Source organism: Rousettus aegyptiacus, unplaced genomic scaffold (genome assembly GCF_014176215.1).
Source record: "Rousettus aegyptiacus isolate mRouAeg1 unplaced genomic scaffold, mRouAeg1.p scaffold_m13_p_2, whole genome shotgun sequence".
Classification (NCBI taxonomy): Eukaryota; Metazoa; Chordata; class Mammalia; order Chiroptera; family Pteropodidae; genus Rousettus; species Rousettus aegyptiacus.
The window spans coordinates 26,937,668-26,959,365 of record NW_023416295.1 but is presented as its reverse complement, the minus strand read 5'-3'; the positions used below and the strand labels follow the sequence as shown (position 1 = coordinate 26,959,365).

The 21,698-nt window shown below is 34.3% G+C and overlaps 1 protein-coding gene and 1 pseudogene across 5 annotated transcripts in view; both read right to left on the bottom strand.

Annotated features, from left to right (window-relative positions):
• FAM126B (family with sequence similarity 126 member B) overlaps positions 1 to 21,698 on the bottom strand; it is a 66,516-nt gene that overhangs the window by 17,316 nt on the left and 27,502 nt on the right. For all 5 annotated transcript variants that reach the window (XM_016131098.2, XM_016131096.2, XM_036236276.1 and 2 more), the window contains 5 exons: positions 20,472 to 20,651; positions 16,657 to 16,737; positions 15,200 to 15,315; positions 3,501 to 3,596; positions 1,566 to 1,682 (listed from right to left, as the gene is read on the bottom strand). In XM_016131098.2, coding sequence (XP_015986584.1) covers positions 1,566 to 1,682; positions 3,501 to 3,596; positions 15,200 to 15,315; positions 16,657 to 16,737; positions 20,472 to 20,651 — 590 coding nt within the window. The remainder of the gene's footprint in view (positions 1 to 1,565; positions 1,683 to 3,500; positions 3,597 to 15,199; positions 15,316 to 16,656; positions 16,738 to 20,471; positions 20,652 to 21,698) is intronic.
• On the bottom strand, positions 7,721 to 15,193 carry LOC107503163 (annotated as a pseudogene).

The following is a 21,698-nucleotide window of genomic DNA, read 5'->3' as shown; positions in this document are numbered from 1 at the left end:
AAATGGTGTTGGAAAAACTGAACAGCCATATGCAAAGAATGAAACTGGACAGCTATCTTATGTCACACACGAAAATCATCTTAAAACGGATTACAGACTTGAACGTGAGACCTGAAACCATAAAACTCCTAGAAGAAAACACAGGTAGTAAGCAATGATATCAGTCTTGGCAATAATTTTTTAAATCTGACACCAAAAGCAAAGGCAACAAAAGCAAAAATAAGTAGGACTAAATCAAACTAAAAAGCTTCTGCATAGCAAAGAGAATGATCAACAAAATGAAAAAGCAACATACGGAAGGGGGGAAAATAGTTGCAAATCATATATTTGATAATGGGTTGATATCTAAAATATTCGAAGAACTTGTAAAATTCAATAGAAAAAAAAATCCAATTTTAAAAGGACAGAGGATCTGAACAGATTTTTTCCTCAAAGAAGACATACAAATGGCCAACAGGTACATGAAAAGATGCTCAACATCACTAATCATCAGGAAATAAATGCAGACCCAAACCACAAAACCTCACACGTTAGAATGGTTATTATCAAATAGACAATAAATTACAAGTATTGAGAATGTGGAGCGAAGGTAACTCTGTGCACACCTATAGGAATGTAAATTGGTACAACCACTATGGAAAACAGTATGGAGGTTCCTCAAAAAATTAAAAGTAGAGCTATCATATGATCCAGCAAATCAACTTCTATATATCTGAAGGAAAATAAATTGTCTCAAAAAGATATCTGTACCCCCATGTTCATTACAGCATTATTTACAATAGCCAAAACATGAAAACGACCTAACTTAAAAGTGTCCACTGACAGATGAATGGACAATATTGTGTGCGTGTGTGTGCGTGTGTCCAGTACACACAAATATTCAGCCATAAAATAGAAAATCCTGCCATTTGGGACAGCATAGATGGACCCTGAGAGCATCATGCTAAGAAAAATAAATCATCAAGAAAGACAAATACTGTATGATCTCACTTATATATAGAATCTAATCCCCACCCTATCCGCCTAAAAACAAACAAACAAAAAAAAAACCCCAACTCACAGAAAACTGATTGGTGTTTACCACAGGTGGAAGCTGGGGGATGAGCGGGGGACAAAAGGTACCAACTTCCAGTTATAGGAAGTCTTGAGAATGTAATGTACAGTATGGTGACTATAATTAACAATACTGTATTATATATTTGAAAGTTGCTAAGAATGTAAGTCTTAAGAGTTCTCATCTCAAGAAAAAAAAATTTTGAACTATGTATGGTGATGGATGCTAACTAAACTTATTGTGGTAATAATTTCATAATATAAAATACATCTAACCATTATCCTTGTACACCTAAAATTATGTCAATTATATCTCAATAAAAATTGTCTTCAATAGTTATATTACTTTCATATTAAAAGTGAACATTCGCTAAAAAAATACTAAGAGGAATTCATATTAGAAAAATAAGATAACAGGTCCATTACAAACAAAACATTCAGTGTTGTGCAAGTAAAATATTAAGTTTTCAGATATTAGAAAGAATTCACCTAATTTCAGTCCACTTACTTACATGGCATAATAAACCCCTGTGAGAAGTTGCACCATAAATTCAGGATCCAATACTATTCGACCACAGAGTTCTTTCCAGTGTTTTTCATGTTGCCGTGGAAACCCACTCACACAAACCCTAGAAAAATACAGTATATTTATCATGTGTGATTTCCTTTTTCACTGAATTAAATGTTTTTGCTTTCCTAAATTCATTTATTCAATTATTTATTCCTCAAATATTTAATGAGTATCTGCTATGTGTAAGTCACTGTCCTGGGTATAGGCATACAGTTGTGAACAGGAATGAATGAATGAATGAATGAATGAATGAATAAAATCTGTGTTCTCATAAAACATACATTCTGGTGGACTACATCAATATAAAGACTTTTCTCAAATAGCCGAAGCTTTCAAAATCATCCTTCTCCCTCTGTACAAAAGAAATGCAACACTTTCACACATCCCAAATTGTTATCAGGATGAACGAGTGGGAGACACAGAAATCTCAAAGCAAATAATGGGACATTTCAAAATAACTAATGTCCATGAGGCCATTGTAAATCAAAGTACCATAAACAATCCTCTACCTTTCATTTCATTAAGAGATGCTTCCAGAAAAATTATGCTTAATAATCAAAAGATATAATGCTATTTTAATCACTTAATTTATTAGAATAATTGGAGTGTTGAGTCCAGAAGAAATTTTGTTAGTTTTTAGTGAAACATGATCTCAGAAAAATTATTTTGAATTTCGGTTTACATACATATTTTTTTGTAGAACAGATGTATAATAAGGTGAAAAGACTTAATAAGTATAAAATAACATTATATTAGGATAAAATATGTGGGTAAAATATAATGGGAATTCAGATTATTAAAGCGAGCTTGTTCATTTATTCCTCAAATGGATGATGGTAGGTATCACTGTAGTATTTACATTATACACATTTAAAATACTTCCACAACCAATATTTGTTTTATTAGGTCAATATGTACATACAGGAAATTATGTTATTTGCTACTATTTAAGATAGGATAAAAGGGTCAGGCCTGGTTAGTACTTGGATGGGAGACCACCTAGGAAGACCAGGTGCTATAGGTGTAAAAAAGCCTCAGATAAGACTGCAACTCCAGCCAACATCTCAACTGCAGCTTTGTAAGACCCTAAGCAAAGAACCCAGCTAAGTCATACCCAGACTCCTGACTCACAGAAACTGCGAAACAATAGATGTATGCTATTTTAAGCTAAGTTTGTGGTAATTTGTTATAAGACAACAGAAAACGAATAAAGTATTTAACCCTTTTGGGTGGCTCAGTTCCCTCAAGTAAAAATCAGCTGAATAGGATAAACTCAGAGTCTCTTAACTGAAATTCTGTGACTAAATGTCCTCTATCTCCAAACTATATTTATATTACTTAAATTCTCTTTCTATAGTGGATATTTAAATTTCAGCCCAGGTCTGTCCAAATTATTAGAAATTCTAATTTAGTAAAGATTAGAACACAGAAGTACAGTGAAACATGTAGATAATTGGTACTATTCCTAATTTTCTTATTCGAAGCAGAGACAGTGATTTATAAAATATTTAAAGGAAAAGGTTCACATTCCTTAAGACTTTCTTTACATACAGGACTATATATTCAAAGCTCTCAAAGCAATTTATAAAAATTGGCATCACAATAGTGATTAAGTATATCACGAAACCACCCTAAACTTTGGCTTATTCTGACGTTCAGCTAGAAAATACTTCTTTAATGCTGAAATATTTTTTAGAAGTCATGATGCATGAGAAATGATAAAGATTCCTACAGGAATGTAAGCCCCATAAGTTTTATTTACTGCTATATTGCCAGACATTATAACAGTGCCTACCATAGAGAATATGCTCAATAAATATTTGTCAAATAAATAAATAGATAAATAAATATGGTTAATGATAATTATTCTTCTAACCTGGATCCCATCCGACAAAGAGATTGGTAAGATGAAGCAGGCATATACACAATAGCAGAATTGTAACACAACATGAGAAAACTCAGGACTTCAAACCTAGGAAAAAAAAAAAAAAAACAAGGAGAATGAATTATAAACAATTATTTCTATTAGAGACCAATAAATTTATTCCTTGGATGGTTATAACAATGCTTTAATGATTTTCAATCAGATTGCTATAGCAACCTCCTCAATGATTTCTCTGTTTCCATTTTCCTTTTTAAAGGTTATATCCCTGTTGTCATCTATATTTTCTTCCTCATAAAATAAACCATAATGCATGGTTTATGCATTAGTCCATTGCTTTTACTGACTGCATGATAAAATTCAAATTCATCATGGCACATAGGTCCTTTAAAATCCACTGTCAACCTACCTTTCCAATCTTACCTTCCTTCCACTGTCTACTATATACACCACACCACATCAATCTTCTTACCATTCCATGAATATGCCAAACCTCTCCTAATTCCTTGCTTTTATGCATGCTGCTTTTTTTTACTAGAACATACTTTTTCATTTAAGAAACTCCTAAATTCCTGTTAAGGTTTCAAGTCTTGGCTCAAATTTTTACCTTAGATATAAAGCTATTAATCTTCCAAGTTAAAGGAAATGTTCCCTTATCTGTGTAGCTCTAAATGTCTAAGCAAGTGGCTCCTAAACCTGAATGCACATTACAGTTATTTAAGGACCTTCTAGAAAAATATATTCCTGTGTCTCAACCCGGACTGACCCAATTGAAAGCTCTAGGGGTAGGATCCAGGGAATTTATACTTCTAAAAAGCGTCCTATAGGTAGTTAAGAATATATGGAAACTCTGGAACATTTTTGCAAGTCTGGAATTATTTCAAAATGAAAAGCTAAAAACTGAGTTGAAAGTCTGACTTGGAAGCAGTCATATCTTCAGATTCCTACTCCTCTATGTTGCTAGGTTTATTGAAGATTTATTTTCTGAAATTGAAGATTTCTTTTCTGAAAGGGTAGAAGAAAAATTTCTAACCAGGAATCAGCAGGCATAACTGTGGATTGGGGCAGGCTGTTGAAAGGGAAAGATATTATACTGAAACAGGAAGAGTAAGTGAAACATACCTTACTGGAAACTAAGACTTCCAGCTCTCCTTCCCACCGGACTGCCAGACAGCTAGCTGCCAGCTCTCTAGTTATCAGATTAGAAAAGTTTTCTCTAGGGAATTTGACCACTCTAAGAGGAAAGACTTAAAAATATGGACTTAGAAAGTCTTCCAACAGAATGGCCCAGTGAGAAATTGTGAAGTTCACGGTCAACTAACCCTACTAACATGGTGAGAGCATCTCATTTTTTATTCCCCTACTCTTAAATATAAGGAAGGAAAAAGGATTGATTACCAGACATCTGAGAAACTCCACTGATATGAAACGAGATCAAATAGAAAAAGAAGTGCAAATTGATGGAAGTAGAATATACAAAGAGAAAATATAACTTTGATAAAGCAAATGATCATTAATATTCTCAAAAATGTTTCTAAAAAAAAGCCAGTCTATTTTAAAAGACCATTCAGAAAACAAGAAAAAAGATTTTAGATATACAAATATGATTGCAGAAATTAAAAACTCCAAAAAAGAACTGGTGGATGAAGTTGAGGATATATCACAGAAAGTAAAATAAAAGGAAAACGATGTGGCAAATAGGAGAGGAGAGAGGACCAGTCTAGCAGTTTCAACAACCAAATAATAACAGCTCCAGAAGACAGAAAATACAAGATCAGATAAAATGGAGAGGCCAAACTAATTAACTAAAATAATTCAAGAAAATTTCTTAGCCTGAAGGACTTAAGTTTCCAAATCATAAGGGTCCCCATAGTGCTCAACACAATGGAGAAAATAAACCCACACCAAGAAATATCACAGAGGTATTTCAGAATACTAGGAACAAAGAATGAGGATAATAGGGTTCAGGAAACAGTAGCTCCACACAGGAAAAAGACAAAGGGAATTCCCAGGAAAAGGATGAAGGAAGATCCCAAGGTAACAATTAATGTACGCCAGGAATGAGGGCAATGTAGTCCAGATGGCAGTAAGTTAAAAGGCTCTGGGAACCCTATTTTCAGGAAGATAAAATTGAGAAAATAACTGATGTGAATGAAGACTTGAAAGGCAATTTAAATAATTAATGAAGAATTTGCAGGGGTTGGATTACAAAGCACATAATAAACAAACAAACAAACAATATATGAATTCCAAGGAAAACAAAAAGGTATGAAGGAAAGGAAAAGTCAGTCAATCACAAAGCTCAGCATTGAATAGCTCTGAATGAACCATGGTCATTCAAATTAATGAGAAATCTTAATTAATTTCCCATGATTAACAACGTAACTACATTGAAAGGATAGGAAAATGAGAGAGGTAATGAGTTAAATCATTATTTTTCATACAGATACAGTATTAGTGCCCAAAACAGAAAAATTAAGAAGCAGCTAGTTACTCAAAGATATGGTGATAAACATTAAGGGAATTTAAAGGAAGATTTTCAATCTCAGCACTAATGGCATGTTGGGTTAGATAAGTGTTTGTTGTAAAGGTCTGGCCCAGGCATTGTAGAAAGTTGGGTAGCATCCCTGAGCTCTCCACATGAGATACCTGTAACAGCCCTCCCTCCAAGCCAGTTATCATAGTCAAACAAGTCTCCAGACATTGCCAAAAGTTCCCTGGGAAGGAAGCAGAAGTGAACTGCCCTAGTTGAGAACTACTGGTTAAAAGTCATTATATGTGGGAAAGAAGAAATGGAAGGGAGGAGGAGCTAGAGGACGCAGATTTTCTCATTAAACTGTGTAGAATTAATGCATACTTAACTATGAAGAAGTATATATATGTGTGTATATGAGTATTCCTGATATAGTCGATATATTATAGTTGACTGTATAAAAAACTAAAACATACAGCAAAACCAAAACAACAGCACAATGAGATACCACTCTTTACTCCCACTAAGATGGCTATAATCAAAAAGATGAAAAATAAGTGTTGGTGAGGATGTGGAGAAACTAGAACTATCATACACTGCTGGTGGGAATGTAAAATGGTACACCCACTCTGGAAAACATAGTATATAGTGCCTCAAAAAGCTAAGCATTGAATGACCATATGATCCAGCAATTCTAGTCCTAGGTATATATATCCGAAGAAATTGCAAACATACGTTCACAAAAAATAAATAAATAAATGTTCAAAGCAGTATTCTTCATAGCCAAAAAAGTGGAAATAAACCAAATGTCACACGACTGATGAATGTATAAATAAGCTGTATATTAATATGATGGAATATTATTCAGTTACACAAAGGAAGAAAGTACTGATATATACTGTCACACAAATGAACCTAGAAAACATGCTAACTAAAAGAAGTGAGACACAAAGGCCACATATTGTATAATTCCATTTACATGAAATGTTCGGAAAAGACAAAACCATGGAGATAGAAATAAAATACATGGTGGCCTGAGGCTGAAGGCTGTGATGAAAGTATCTTGAGATTAGATAGTGATAGGTAATTAGATTAGGTAATGGTTAGGTAGTGGTAACAGCTAAAAAAAAAATCACTAAATTAAACACTTTAAATGGGTGAATTTTTTAAAAATTAAGATTATTGGGGTAATATTGGTTAATACAATTATATAATTTTCAGGTGTATATTATCATTTGACATCTGTATATTCTATTGTGTTTACCACCCAAAGTCCAGTTTCTTTCAGCTACCATATATTTGATCCCCTTTACCCACTTCACCCTTCCCCAAATCCCTATATTTGACCTTCTTTACACCATCTACCTCTCCCCTCCTCCCCTTCCTCACTAGTAACCACTAGTCTACAGTCCTTTGGTAACTACTAGTCTATAGTCCATGTTCATGAGTCTCAGTTTGTCTTGCTCATTTGTCTTTATTGTATTTGCTTATTGTTTCTAGTTGTGTTCTTGTAGAGTCTTTGGGGTTTTCCATATAGAGAATCATGTCATCCATAAATAGTGACAGTCTGACTTCTTCATTTCCTATTTGGATGCCTTTATATCTTTCTCTTGTCCAATTGCATTCGCTAGGACCTCCAATGTTATATTGAATAAGAGTGGTGATAGTGGACAGCCTTGCCTTGTTCCTGATCTTAGAGGGAAGGTTTTTAGTTTTTCACCATTAAGTATAAAGTTGGCTGAGGGTTTGTCATATATGGCCTTTATTATGTTAAGGAAAAGGGCGGAATTTTATGGTATGTGAATTATATCTCAATTAAAAAGAAATTGAAATCAATAACTGAAAATGCAAGATGTAAAACACAGTACAGTTTCCTTAATATTTAAAACACTCTTGCAAATCACTAGGAAAAAAACACACAATTCAATAAGAAAAAAGAACACAGCAGTTCACAGGTCAAGAAAAATAATGAATTAACATATTAAAACACTCAAACCCAGTCATAAATAAAGTAATGCCAAGTAAAACAATGTGATATCAATTTTTAACTATCGGAATGGCAAAATTTTTTAATTTGAAAATACCCAGAATTGGGGATTAGTATGAGAAAATAGGCACCTTCGAACTACTGGTAGGAAGTTCAGTTGGTGCAGTTATTTGGGGGAGGGTAATTTGGCAATATCTACACAAACTGAAAAAGACATTCTTTAACACAGCAATTACACTGCTAGGACTTTTTCTTATAGATATCTTGGTATTCCCATGCAAATACACACACACACACACACACACACACACACGTGTTCCTTGAAAAATTATTTATAGTAGAAAAAACTGAAAATCAAAATTTCAGTTAATATAGAACTGATGGTACGTATATAGAATATTAGGCAGTCATTAATAAAGAATGAAGAGATCTCTATTAGCTGCTAGAGAAATATGTCCAAGATTTATTCTTAAATAAAAAAACAAGTTGCAGAACAACATGTACAACTAAATCCATTGTATATGGATCTGGGCACATTTAAGGTTGAATATATGCTTTTGCATGCATTAAAATTTTCCAGAAGGACACATAAACTTTTCTCTTTGTACTTTCATTTATTTTTACTTTATACTGTGATCTATTTTAAATTTACCACAAGTATATGTTATACTTTAAAAATTAAAATAAAAAATAACAATAAAAAAACCTGGGAAACCAGATGATGTTTCTAGAAATCAGTCTGCAGACTATACTTATTTTAACATAAATTTTATGCTGTGAAATGATTTGAGTAAACCAACATAATTGTACAGAAAAAAATTAAGCTGTTTCTTTAAGTTAGGATAAGGCCTTCTCCAAGTGTTATACAACACTATGTTGGCTAATAAAGGATGACCACTAAAGCTGAATTCCAAAACAAAGTGTTAGGACACAAGGGAAGCCAATGCATTTTCTATCATATGTGTAATACTGAAAAGACCTATAAGAAGAACTGGAATTCCAGACTGAAGTACTTGTTAATGATTATGGAAATTTGCTTGATTCTATATTCCTTCCATAACTCTAATATTATAACTAATAAGAGCACTATTTTACTACGAACATAAAATATTACATAACAAATAACAGTATTACTAGTATTCATTATGTGCCAGCCACTGTGCTAAGCATGTTCTGGTCATCACCTCATAGTAACTATGCAGAGTAACATGTGGTAAAGAATTTGGCCTTGTTCAAAGAGAAGTATGGCCTTTGCCTTCATATTCTGGGAAGAAACTTGTGTTGTATCTGATAGGTTTGTTTAGGGTGACACAGGATTTCCTTGTTGGTGAAATCTTAAGGCTCTGGCTAGACTGAAATGATATAGGAATGCAATGACTGACAGAAATAAGGTGAAAGTTTGGATAAACTTTAGGTGAAGTGATTATGTCTCATTTACCTGAATGAATTATGGGAATGAATACTGTATTTGGGAACACTTTCTCTATCTAGTATTAAAAACAGAAGGCATGTAAATCCACCCTTCTTGCAATATTAACTGGACATGCTAAATAGGAACCAATAAGATTGCCTACAACCACAAGGTTATTAATTTGCTGCACAATAGCCCTGTGTGCAGTACAGACTAGGGCTTATGGCAAAAGCCAGAAAGTTACACCTAACAACGACTTCTAGGATTTGGGCCACTTGAGAGACAACCAGTTTCCCATTAGGCACCGAGACGGCCCCTATGACTGAAATATAATGTAATCCTGAAATATGAACTACCATTAATATCTTGAGTGATGTAAGGAAAACACAGGTAATACCAGAAGAGTTCCATAATGAAATGGAAATGGTTTGTGCAGGAACAGGCCACTGGGGGAAAGCAGAGGTACCCAGAGTACTCATAAGCAGGAAGCCTCTTCTTCCCTAGGGCCAACTCTGGCATCGTAGTACCCTATGAATAACTGTCTAATGACTATCAAAGAGCAACTTGATTTATAGATGGCAGTTTTTTTGTTGTTGTTGTTTTTTTTTTTTTTTTTTTGGTGGGGAAAAACCAATTCACATTTAATTGTGACATTTTAAAATTGTACAAGTGTAGAGAGCCAGATCTGAGCTGAACCTGTGGTTGAAGCATTGGCAAAGCTATGCTTGACTGTGTTATAATCTACCAAGGACAGAGAAGCAAAACAGTTAACAGAGAGCTGCTGGTAGTTTAGCATAGATAACTGGGTACAGACAGGCCTTGGGAAATTATTGCTGCCAGCAAGTCTCAAGTCCTGAGAAGACTCTCACTTCCTCCTTGACCTTCAAAAGTATATAACAAACGTGCTGATCTTGCCTTGTGGTCACTGTATCTGAGCAGAGTGCAGTGTCCCACCTGCCCCTGGCTTTTGTATATACTGTCTGTGTTTTTCTCCATCTTTCCATTGCCCCCTCTCAGGTATATTAACCCTCTAGCCATGAAGGTTGCAGCATACAAGTGTTTTGACATCACCCCTGGCCCCCCTGCCCCGCCCCGTATTTAGTCTCTTTAAAATGACATGAAAATACCAACCAGTCACAGGTTTAATGGGTTTAACAAGTTTACCCAAGAAAAACTGGGCTGACAGTTTTTATTTGCAACACTCAATATTATTCTGAAACACCAGACAGACCCCCACAGTGACCGACAGTAAATTTCGGATCTCCAGAGTTTAAATGTTCAGGTTCTCTGAGCACTCTGTGTTGCAGTGGCACTTGTCCAAAACAGGTACCTCCTTGTAATTGGGGAACTTTAAATGAACCAGAGAAAAAAGCTTTTTCTCCTTCAAGGGGGAGAAAAATCATTCCTCAAAACCCTGCAGGTCTGGCTGTGAGGTCTTTCCTGCTATCCCATCTCTTCGGGCTTGTTTTTTGCAGTGGATTATAAGAGAACAAAATCTAACCCAAGTTACAAGAAACAAGACAGTAATGGCTATAAAGGGAGTAACTAGGAGCAACTGAGATACTCTTACCTCTCACATCCAATATATGTGCTTCAAGAAAAACAACAAAAAGAACAGGTCTGCTAAATACAAAAGCTAGAACTACAAAATCCATTCTTTCAAGGGTAGTGGAAGGCAAGATGGAGGGGGGTAGGAGGGTAAATGGCACAAGGAGAAAAGAAAAGTATTCAAGTTAGTTCATACAGAGGGGCTGGCAAATGCTAGAAATAAGCTGCAGAAAAATCTGTAAAAAAATCTGTCTTTTCAGACTTATAGATATTAAAAATCTACATATTGGTATCAGGAAGATTGTGCCTTTTGTGCACCAGAAATAAAAATTCCAAGTCCTCAGAGAGAAGGGAGCATGCAGAGGACTGTTGGCAGAGTAGATCCTGACTTTTCTGGTGGGAGAAGTGAACAAGGAAAGAGCTGCACAGCCTCCTTCCCTTCCAATCCCTCTCATCTTTCTGATGGTAGGTGACTCAGTGGCCTGCAGCAGCCTTCAGTTTGGCAAGAGACGGATATGGTAAAGGGAATTAATTTCTCTGTAGAGGCTGAGCTAGTCAGGGCAGACTGCAGGTAGACCATCTTGTGGAAGAATCTGGTGTTTAAGAAAACCATCAAGGAGAAGAGGCGTAACTGGAAAAGGTAGGTACATTTTGCCAGGGATTTTTGCTTCATTAGTGCTGATAATGAATAAAAGAGAGAATTCCGGCCATGAAGAGGCATCCACTGATAATGTATGAGGACTTCAATGCTGCGAGGAAAGCTAAGGGCAAACCAAATCCGAAGTAGTAAAGCCAATTCCTCTCTATTTTGACAACTGTTGGTGCATTTCAATTCCTTTATTGAACCAATGACATTCAAAGCAGTATAGTGAGTAGAGAAGAAACATATACAGGGGACCAATCAGCTGACCAACAAAATGAATGGAAAAGAGACTCACAAACATCTCCTAGATAAGGAAAAGAGCCTGCAGGAGAAGGCTACTGACACTAGGGAATGGGTGAAGTTTCCACCCTGATACCCTGAATGCCAGATCAGCTATATCTTGAAACCAAACGACATTCACCACTTTGCTAAGCACAAATAAGGAGCACCCAAAAAGCACTGAAAATTGACGCAAGGAAGAATTCCAGCCACGACCAAACATCTCCATGTAATGATGGATCACGTTACTGACATGCTTACTCACTGAAGCATAGGAATAAATACTCACTAAAACAAGAGACCGAACTGAAATACTCTGCCAGTCCAAACACAGCACTAGAAAATGCTACTAACAACTACCATATGATCCAGCAACTCCTCTACTGGGTATTTATTTACCCCAAAGACTTGAAAATCCATATCCATAAAGATATTTGCACACTGATGTTCATAGCAGCATTATTCACAGTGGCCAGATCATGGAACCAACTGAAGCGTCCTACGATAGATGATTGGCTAAAGAAACTGTGTACATGTATACAATGGAATATTAGCCATAAAAAGAGATGAAATACTGCCATTTGCAACAAAATGGATGGACCTTGACATAATTATACTAAGTAAAATAAATCAGACAGAAAAGTTGAAAATCATATGGTATTAGTTATATGTGGGATATAAACCTAAAAGCACCAAATGAACAGGACAAACAAAGACTCATGGACATGGACTAGTGGTTACCAGAGGGTAGGGAGTGGGGGATGAGGGGAGAGCTAGACGGATGGGGTAAAGGGGGTCAAATGTAGCGGGGGTAGGGCAAGGGTCAAGTGGATAAAGGAGATCAAATATATGGTAGCTGAAGGAAATTGGACTTTGGGTCGTAAACACACAATAGAATACATAGATGTCAAATGATAACATACACCTGAAAATTATATAATTGTATTAACCAATGTTACCCCAATAAACTTACAATAAAAAGAAGAAAATGCTACTAACAAATTGTGGCTCACTCTTTTGCTTTGCTCTCTGTGCTCTGGGCTCTCCTCTGTGCCAGGACACTACTTTCCCTTCTTCGATGCTACTCCTTTCTCTTTGGCTGAATTCAAGCACCTAGCTTTGAGATGGTACAAATTCCCCAGATGGAGTCTTTGATTCTCTTGGCAAGGTCCTGGAGAAAGGTTTTGACACTTTGTCAACCATCTTTTCACCGCCCAAACTACCAACTACACAGAGGAGAGAGAAGCATCTCAAATCTTTTATCATGAAGGACCCGGCTGCTCAGCTCTGGCCCCTCGCCCACCGCGGGCCTCTCAGCTCCTACTCACCCAGCTGCCAGCTGCTACTTGGGTGCTCCCAAGACTCAGGCTGCTGCACCCACACTGGGCATGCCTAGACAGTGCAGGTAGTGGGAAGTTGGTGGGCACTCAGCCCAGCCGCTCTAGGTGGAGGGGGCCTGTTCTAGCATGAGTAGACTGTACCCTGTTAGGAAGATCGTCACTCTGATTGAAGAAGTTAAAAACAAATCAGTCTGATGTCTGAACTTAACTGCATGCTGTTTGCTACTATGTTTAGATTTTAACCAATTCATGGGTGGTAGCCAATGACCTAGCCACATGGTCAGACAGGAGGGCAATGGAAAACTAGCCTATTAAAGGGGTGCCTGTATTGGAAACAGGCCTATGAAAATCACTAGGGGAATCAGAGGAGTGCATTAAAATAGGATAAATCTATGACCTATCTATGCCCATCAGGAGAAACCCTTCCAGAACTGGAAGGTGACTGGTACCAATGAGTAAATATCCCAGCCACATGCTGGTGAGACCACTCCTGCTTTCAGAACCTGATAAAGTCAAATGAAAGCCTATAAACTCAGTGGCATTGCTTGGGGAGATATTCTGGTGATGTGATATGCCAATATCTATGACTCTTATTTTTCAGGTTACATATACTGTGATATAGTATAACGCTGGCATTGCTGATAAGGTTATAATACTGATATTGATGGTCAAATGTATTGGTAAATTGAATTAAAGCCTCCTTAGTATGAATATGATAAAAAATGACTAGCCTGAGAGAAGAACTGGATTTAATCATCACCAAATTAGTTCTGCTTAATTTTATCATAAAGTACAAGTAGCAGCAGATCAGGATGGGGCGGGGTGGCAAAAGTAACCAAATTGATACAAAAAGATGAAAATGTATATAATGGTTTTATAAAACAAATTAGTTATTTCTTCAAATCGATCTCTAATTTATATTGGCTCCTCAAATACTTAGCGTATTCATAATGATCATATTGTTATCTGTATTTGTCACATAGATGCTAAAAATACTAAAAATAGATGCCCAAATAAACATAATTGTTTTTGTTTAAAAGAATTTTAGCTAAGGGTCAAGGAATGGGCTACTTAGTAATGTAAAGAATCTGGCTCTGGCCTTTGCCTCCACTAAGAAGTAACCTATGTCATACCTGATGAGAATATCTTTTTAGGGTGGGGGCTAGTGGCAACAGATCTTAAGGCAGGGCTGGCCACATCTAACATTCTTGGGTGAGGGCTGACTACACCAGAAAGAACCATCATGTGATTTAGGGTGGGGCTTTGGGTCACACAGTATCAATTAACCTGGAGGCTGAGATCGACCTTGTGAGAAATCAATCTAATCAATCATACTTTTATATATAATGGAGCCCAATGAAAACTCTGGACTCTGAAGCTCACCTGAGCCTAACTCTAAGCATATTGTCACACATTGATGCTGGGAGGATAATGCATCCCGACATCATGGGCAAGGACAACAGAAACTTTGCGTTTGAAACCCTCCAGACCCTATGCATCTCTCCCTTTGGCTGATTTTAATCTAACCTTTCCTTGTAACAAACCATAATTATGAATATAACAGCTTTCATTCACTGAGTTCTGTGAATCATATCAAGTTATCAAATCTAAGAGTGGTTATGAGGATCCCCAAACTTATAATTGGTGCTAGAAGTGAGGGCAGTCTTGGGGACTGTGCATTCAAACTATGCCATTTGTCTCATTTCAGGTAGGTATATATTCTCATTAACCCAATCAAGAAAGCAAGGTGTAGGCAGCAGATACACTGCCCAAGAGGATGGCTTCTGAATTGCAGTGCTAGAACATGAATCTGGTTTTTACACTGCTTCATATAAGAAGATCATAACATAGTACCATGCATTAGATAGATGGGTATTTTACTATGATGTATTTCACTAGTATGACATAATTGACTTTCTGCCCCTTCTCACACAAAACTTGAACCAAAGTAATTATAGTTAACTGTTAAGCATAAATTAACAATTATTAGTGTCCACAGTTTTTACCATTACCGGTTTTGTGCAGTAAATGTTTCCCTCTGAGGATGAAGGTCACTATAAACAACTCTGATGAGATCATGCTGACACAATGCCCCTTCTGTCAAAGCCATGGATCCAATTGTTGATGGCTACAAAAATAAGGTAAAGCATGAGACTATGTCTCTAAAATGAAGGAAAAATCTACAAAAGACTGTTTCAGACCATTTCTTCTCTTTCAAAACCTTTTTCATTTTTCAATTATACACATTCTATAGCTTTTTGAAAATTATATGATACATAAAATAAAAAGTATACTGCTTTATTTTTTTGAAAGATTATGAAATAAATCTATACTTAGGACACAAGTAAGAAAAGTTGCTGAAAAGACTAAAAGTTACAAATACATCAGTTTTATTTGTATTCTAGAACACAGAGCAGTCTTGGGGACTGCATTCAAATTATGAAGTTTGTCTAACTTCAGGTAGGTAAGTATTCTCATTAATCCCATTCTACTACAAAGAAAGCAAGGTGTAGAGTTATAATTATATGACACAAACAATATTGAAGACTATGATCACTGTCTCTTTAATGGTGACTGATTTCATGTTTCAAAAGTTAGAATATCCATCCACTCATAAATGTTTCACTATCCTCCATTTTATTTCATAACATGACACAAAGGACTTAAATAAAATCTATTACTCAGAAATATTCTATGCTAAAATGAGTCCTTGCTAAATAGGAGGCATTCTATTTCCAATACAGAACAAAATCTCAGGGGAATTAATTAAGAAAAGAAATAGCTACACAGAGCTATGAGACAACAAGCTACTGACTGTTAATAAGAAAACAAAATATAATTTCAAGATTACTGGTGAAGTTTCTTTAAATGCTTTCTCCACAACTTTACACACTAAAGACTACAAGAGACCAGAAGCTTGATTTGTAACATATATCCTTAAAAGGAGCAGGCAGAAGGAATTCGGCTCAACAGAGTCATCTAACTATACGATCATCAGTATTCTCACATTCTTCGATCAAGTAAATATAAGGAAAAATCAAAAGTGTAATGTTATTGAATAGCTAGAATTCATCAGACTCCTTTAAATGGAAATTACAGTGTTAATATTCTTTTAAGTAGCCATTTTCCTAAAAAATAATAAAAACTAATCAATCTAACATAAATACTTTCTAATTAATATGGAAACTTTTAAAAATTAATGAAAATTCATACAAGACTGATAAAAGACTGAAAATAATACTGGTGGAAGAATACAAAAGAATTAAAGAAAAACTAAAGGAAAATTTTCCATTAATTATTTTCTGCCTCCCTTGACAGTAGCTCAACTTTATATCACTACTAACAAACATCTACTTTTAAAAAGCATATCAGTAAAGCTATGTCAGAAATAGCTATCTTTAGTAATAAACTGACTTTTATCTCTTATTCAATATAATTTTAAATAATTCCACCTTTTGATCTTACTTACTTCATGGTATATTGAAGGCTTAGATAAGGAAGGGATAGTAAAAGATAGAACCTTATTGTTTCCATCTTTATCAGCAATTTCCTATAGAAAAAAAATATACAAAGATAATGAAATAATCACAGAACTATAAGAAACAATAATTACTTTCTTAATTTATTGAACATATTATTGGTAAGAAAGATTATTAGAAATAGTATATTAAAATATTACTACACGATTATCTCTTTATAGAAATAGTAATATCTAAAAAACACTACTTTGAGAGATTTGAGTGCAATATTATATAAAAAATACAACATGACAGCAAAGACATAAAGCAGTAATACAAGTCAATTTTCATGTTAAATTTACATACAGTACAGGGAAATTACAAGTGATTAGATCCTTAAGTAGAAACATGGCTGAGTTAAACATTAAAATTAAAGATCTTAGCCAAGAGAGCTACACTTATGAAAATAAGAAAAAAACACTGTTCTAACACAGAATGAATCTTGACTAAAAAAAAACTCTTACAATTTTCAGCAATAAACTAATGACTTGAAATAAACTATATATTAAGATAACATCAGTCCAAGTGATTAAAAATAAGTTCATATTTACGTAATATTTATTGAACTGCAAGAAAATGCTTGTGAATTTTAAAATTTAAAAGCACTTTATCTTTTAATGAAAAGGACAATGGTGACCTTTATTTCTACAGATTCTGGCACCTCCAATCTGTTACAGGCATCAACAAAACCTACAGCAGCATCTCTGCATCGCTCCTCTTGCATCGTTCCTTTTCCCTACTGCCTTATTTTAGTCTTTGTCTCTTTTACAACTCATATTAGTATACATGACAGGTATAAAATCCAAAGAGAAGCTTGCCCTTAGCAGACCTAGCAGGAAGGTGGTCAGAGATAGACCAAATAGTTACATAGCATAAAAGGAAGAAACAACAATAAAAACAACTATCATCACCGAAACTCAAACCCAAAGAACTTCCCTATAGGGCTTATTTCTGAGTTTAATATGTCATAGGAGAATAGCAATTATATGTGACAAATGGCTTTACCTCTGATTTTGTCAGGAAAAGCAGTTTAAAAATTCTCTAGAGAGATCATTTAAGTGCTTTGTAGTCAAATTAGCTATTGCCATATTTGGGTCATTGTGCCTCAGAGAAGTGTAAGATAAATGGACCTGATTTAAGTTAGGCAATAAAATTTTAATTTTATTCCCAAATTTTAAATTAAGCCAAATACTTTTGATTTATATTTGTATTTGTGTGAAGGGTGTTCTGAAATTTGCTTAAGCTGAGGGCTGTACAAAACTCTCCCTGAGGCTACCTGAATCAAGGGACAAGGGATAGGGAGGAAAGAAGAAAAAAGAAATGAATGTATAAAAGAAAACCAGGTGGTAAAAAAAAATTGAGAAGCACAGAGAAGAGAGAATACATATAATTGAGTATTATTTAATAGTATATGTTTAAGATGCCAAAAGATAATTAAACCATAGCACCAACAAACTAGCACTGTCAAGAACTGCTATACAAAATATTTTTGCTTCAATTTTTCTCTCTACTAAATTTTATTACACTGAACAAATAAAAGTGATAGCTTAATGCTAAACATAATCTAAAACACTAAATTATCAAATCAATAAACATTTACTAAATGCCTGTGCTAAGTAAGCACTAGAGACACAATGATATTTGCAACAAATTCTCTCCTTTAAAAAAACAATCAGGCAAATTAACAAATTAGAGAATTTTATACCTAGACCAGCCTTTCATTAAAAAAACTCACCTATGATTACACTTCTACTGCTACTAATAATAAAAATGAGAACATTTGTTAAATACCTCAGGTAACATGCTGGATTCTTCCAATTTCTTTTAATCCTATAACAATGTTTTATTTTTGTTTTACAGATGAGGCAACTTAAGTCAAGATATTAAATAACTTACTCAAATTTAAAACAGCCAATAAGTGGCAGGGTCTGGTTTTAAAAAAAATATAAGTGACTCCAAAGGCCAAGCTCCTTCCTTCAGATACATGTTCTAGTGATGAAAATGTTTTCTAATGATTTAAGGGATAATACTTAGAGAAGTGGAAACTGATGCAGAAGAATATTATTTACTGTGAGACTCAATGTTTTGTGAGGTACTATATTACCTCTCAACTATAAAACTTAATTTTATTATGTGGAGTATTTATTTACAATGAGTATCGAATACACAGAATATGACTTCAAAGGGAAGGAATTTCAATACCAGTGTCATAAAATGAGCACTATGTGAAAAAAAAGAATACTAGTCTTGAAGGTATACTTGAGAATTTCTAAGAAAAGAGTTTCATAAACAATATAGTATCAAATACATATTATCAAATGATTACTAAAGTAAATTTTAAAAATTTTACATGCAAAGCATTTATAAATATTGGTCAAATAAAATAATTTGAAGAATAAGTCACAGATATAAATATATAAGACCTGAAACAATAAATTGTATAGAAGAAAACATAAGTAGTAAACTCATGGACTTTGGACTTAGAGAGGATTTTATGAATTTGACCTCAAACACAAGGGAAGTAAAAGCAAAAATTAACGAATGGGACTGTATCAAACTAAAAGGCTTCTGCACAGCAAAGAAATCATCAATAAGACAAAGAGGCATCCAATTGAATGGGAGAAGATATTTGCAAACAATCCCTCTGATGAGGAGTTAAAATTCAAAATAGACAAAGAACTCATACAACTCAATAATGAAAAACCAATCCAATTAAAACACAGGCAGAGGACCTGAACAGACACTTCTCCCAAGAAGACATACAAATGGCCAAAAGACATATAGAAAGATGCTCAACTTCACTAGCTATTAGGGAAATGCAAATCAAAACCACAATGAGATACCACCTCACACCTGTTGGAATGCCTATCATCAACAAGACAAGTAATAACACATGTTGTAGAAGTTGCAGGGAAAAAAGTAACTCTCATAAACTGCTGGTGGGAACATAAATTGGTACAGCCACTATGAAAATCAGTATGGAGGTTCCTCAAAAACTAGAATTACCATAGGACCCAGTAATCCCTTTTCTGGGTATCTACCCCCCCAAATTGAAAGCATTAATCCATAAAGATTTATGCATCTTTATGTTCACAGCAGCGTTATTCATAGTGGCCGAGACAATGGAAACAATAGAAGTGCCTTCAGTAGATGATTGCATAAAGAAGATGGAATATTACTTAGCTATAAGAAAAGATAAATACTGACGTTTGTGACAACATGGATGGATCTTGAGATAATTATGCTAAGCCACATAAGTTAGAAAAAGTTGAGAACCATATGATTTTACTCATATGTGGGATATAAAACTGAAAGCTACAAACGAACAAGATAAACAAACAGACTCATGGATATGGATAACAGTTTAGTAGTTATCAGAGGGAAGCAGGGAGGGTGGAGGGAGGTAAAGGTAAAGAGGGTCAAATATATGCTGACGAAAGGAATTTTAACTTTAGGTGGTGAACATACAATGTAATCCACATATGATGTATTATTGAATTAAACACTATAAACCTATATAATTTTATTAATTAATGTCACCCCAATAAATAAAAAGAAATGTCATAAAATAGTAATAATGCTGTCAATTATAATAGTTTTATCTACTTTATAAAATGCTTCATTAAGCACCTCTGTACTCAATTTAATTAATTCAAATAAATTATTCAGTAGACATTTCAATTTCTTTTCCTCTAAATATTTCTTAAGTATTTCAGAGGACTTTAAAAAATACTTTAAATTTCCCAAACTATCATTTTTAACTTACCAAATTATAGATTCCTAACAGAAGTGCTTCAATGCAACCATTACTCTGTCTGTCTCGGCTAACTGTAAGCCGTAAATAAACCCACATCAATTCTGGCAAGAACTGCAGTGTGAACCTCTTAAGTCGAACTTCAGAGCTCCGATAGAGCTCAAACAGCTGATGGCAGACAGGCTCCAGGAGCTAAAAGGAAATAAAGTGAATTACTTACATCCATTCTTTTGGCTGTAGCTATATATTTTTAAAAGGCTTGTATACTTATATAGTATTTTCAAAATAAACTCTCAACATTAATTTTTACATATTTTGAATGGTTGCAACCAAAAACTTAATCTCTATTTATGTAAAGACTACATATAAACTGACCAACCTACTAACTATAAGACTTTGTGCCCTTATAATATCAACATATCTTTTAATATACTGTATTACTAAATTGATTAGATAAGTCGTTCTTTAACCAATGTACCACACTTATATTTAGTGAGTTACTTTTTCTTTTCTTAGAACCCTTTCTACCCTTCATTTTATAAAGTTTCTATTGGAAGAAAATAATTTCAAATAATCCTGTTGGAAATTAACTTTAGATATCAATTTAGGACTGTGATTTAAACAAATTATATACCATTCAATAGAAAAAGGAACTTTGCAAATCATAATATTTGGACATCCAAAATGTTAGCTAATATTTAAAATTAATGCTTGTAGTAAGTAAAACATTACTTTTATGTTCTAGAAATGACTTAAATTCTATTAATTATATTTATTTGAAAGATTTTGAAAAGGAGGAAAGTAAACAGAAACAGCTTTTCCAATGTTTAATTGGGTAATTCTGCATATAACACAATACGACTTATGTGGAACTTCATGACCTTGAAAACTGAAGAAGATAAACAGTTTAAATAAATCTCCCCCTTTTCTCTAAACTTGTACTGTCAATTTAGAATGGTTTTGTTGGAATAACTGCAGACTATACAAAAATGTGATTTTAAAATGCAGACAAAATACTGACAGAAAATTATGAAAAAGTTTAAAATTTAATACCGCTTAAAAATGAAATCTTTAGTAATTTATATGCTTATCTCTATTCTTAATGATTAAAATAATACATATACATTTGAAAATCTGCCTGAATGTAGTTATGTACATCTTTAATAACTTAACACTAGAATAAAATCACTACTTTCACAGTTGTAGATTAAAAGTCAACAAATTCTATGTTGATTGCAG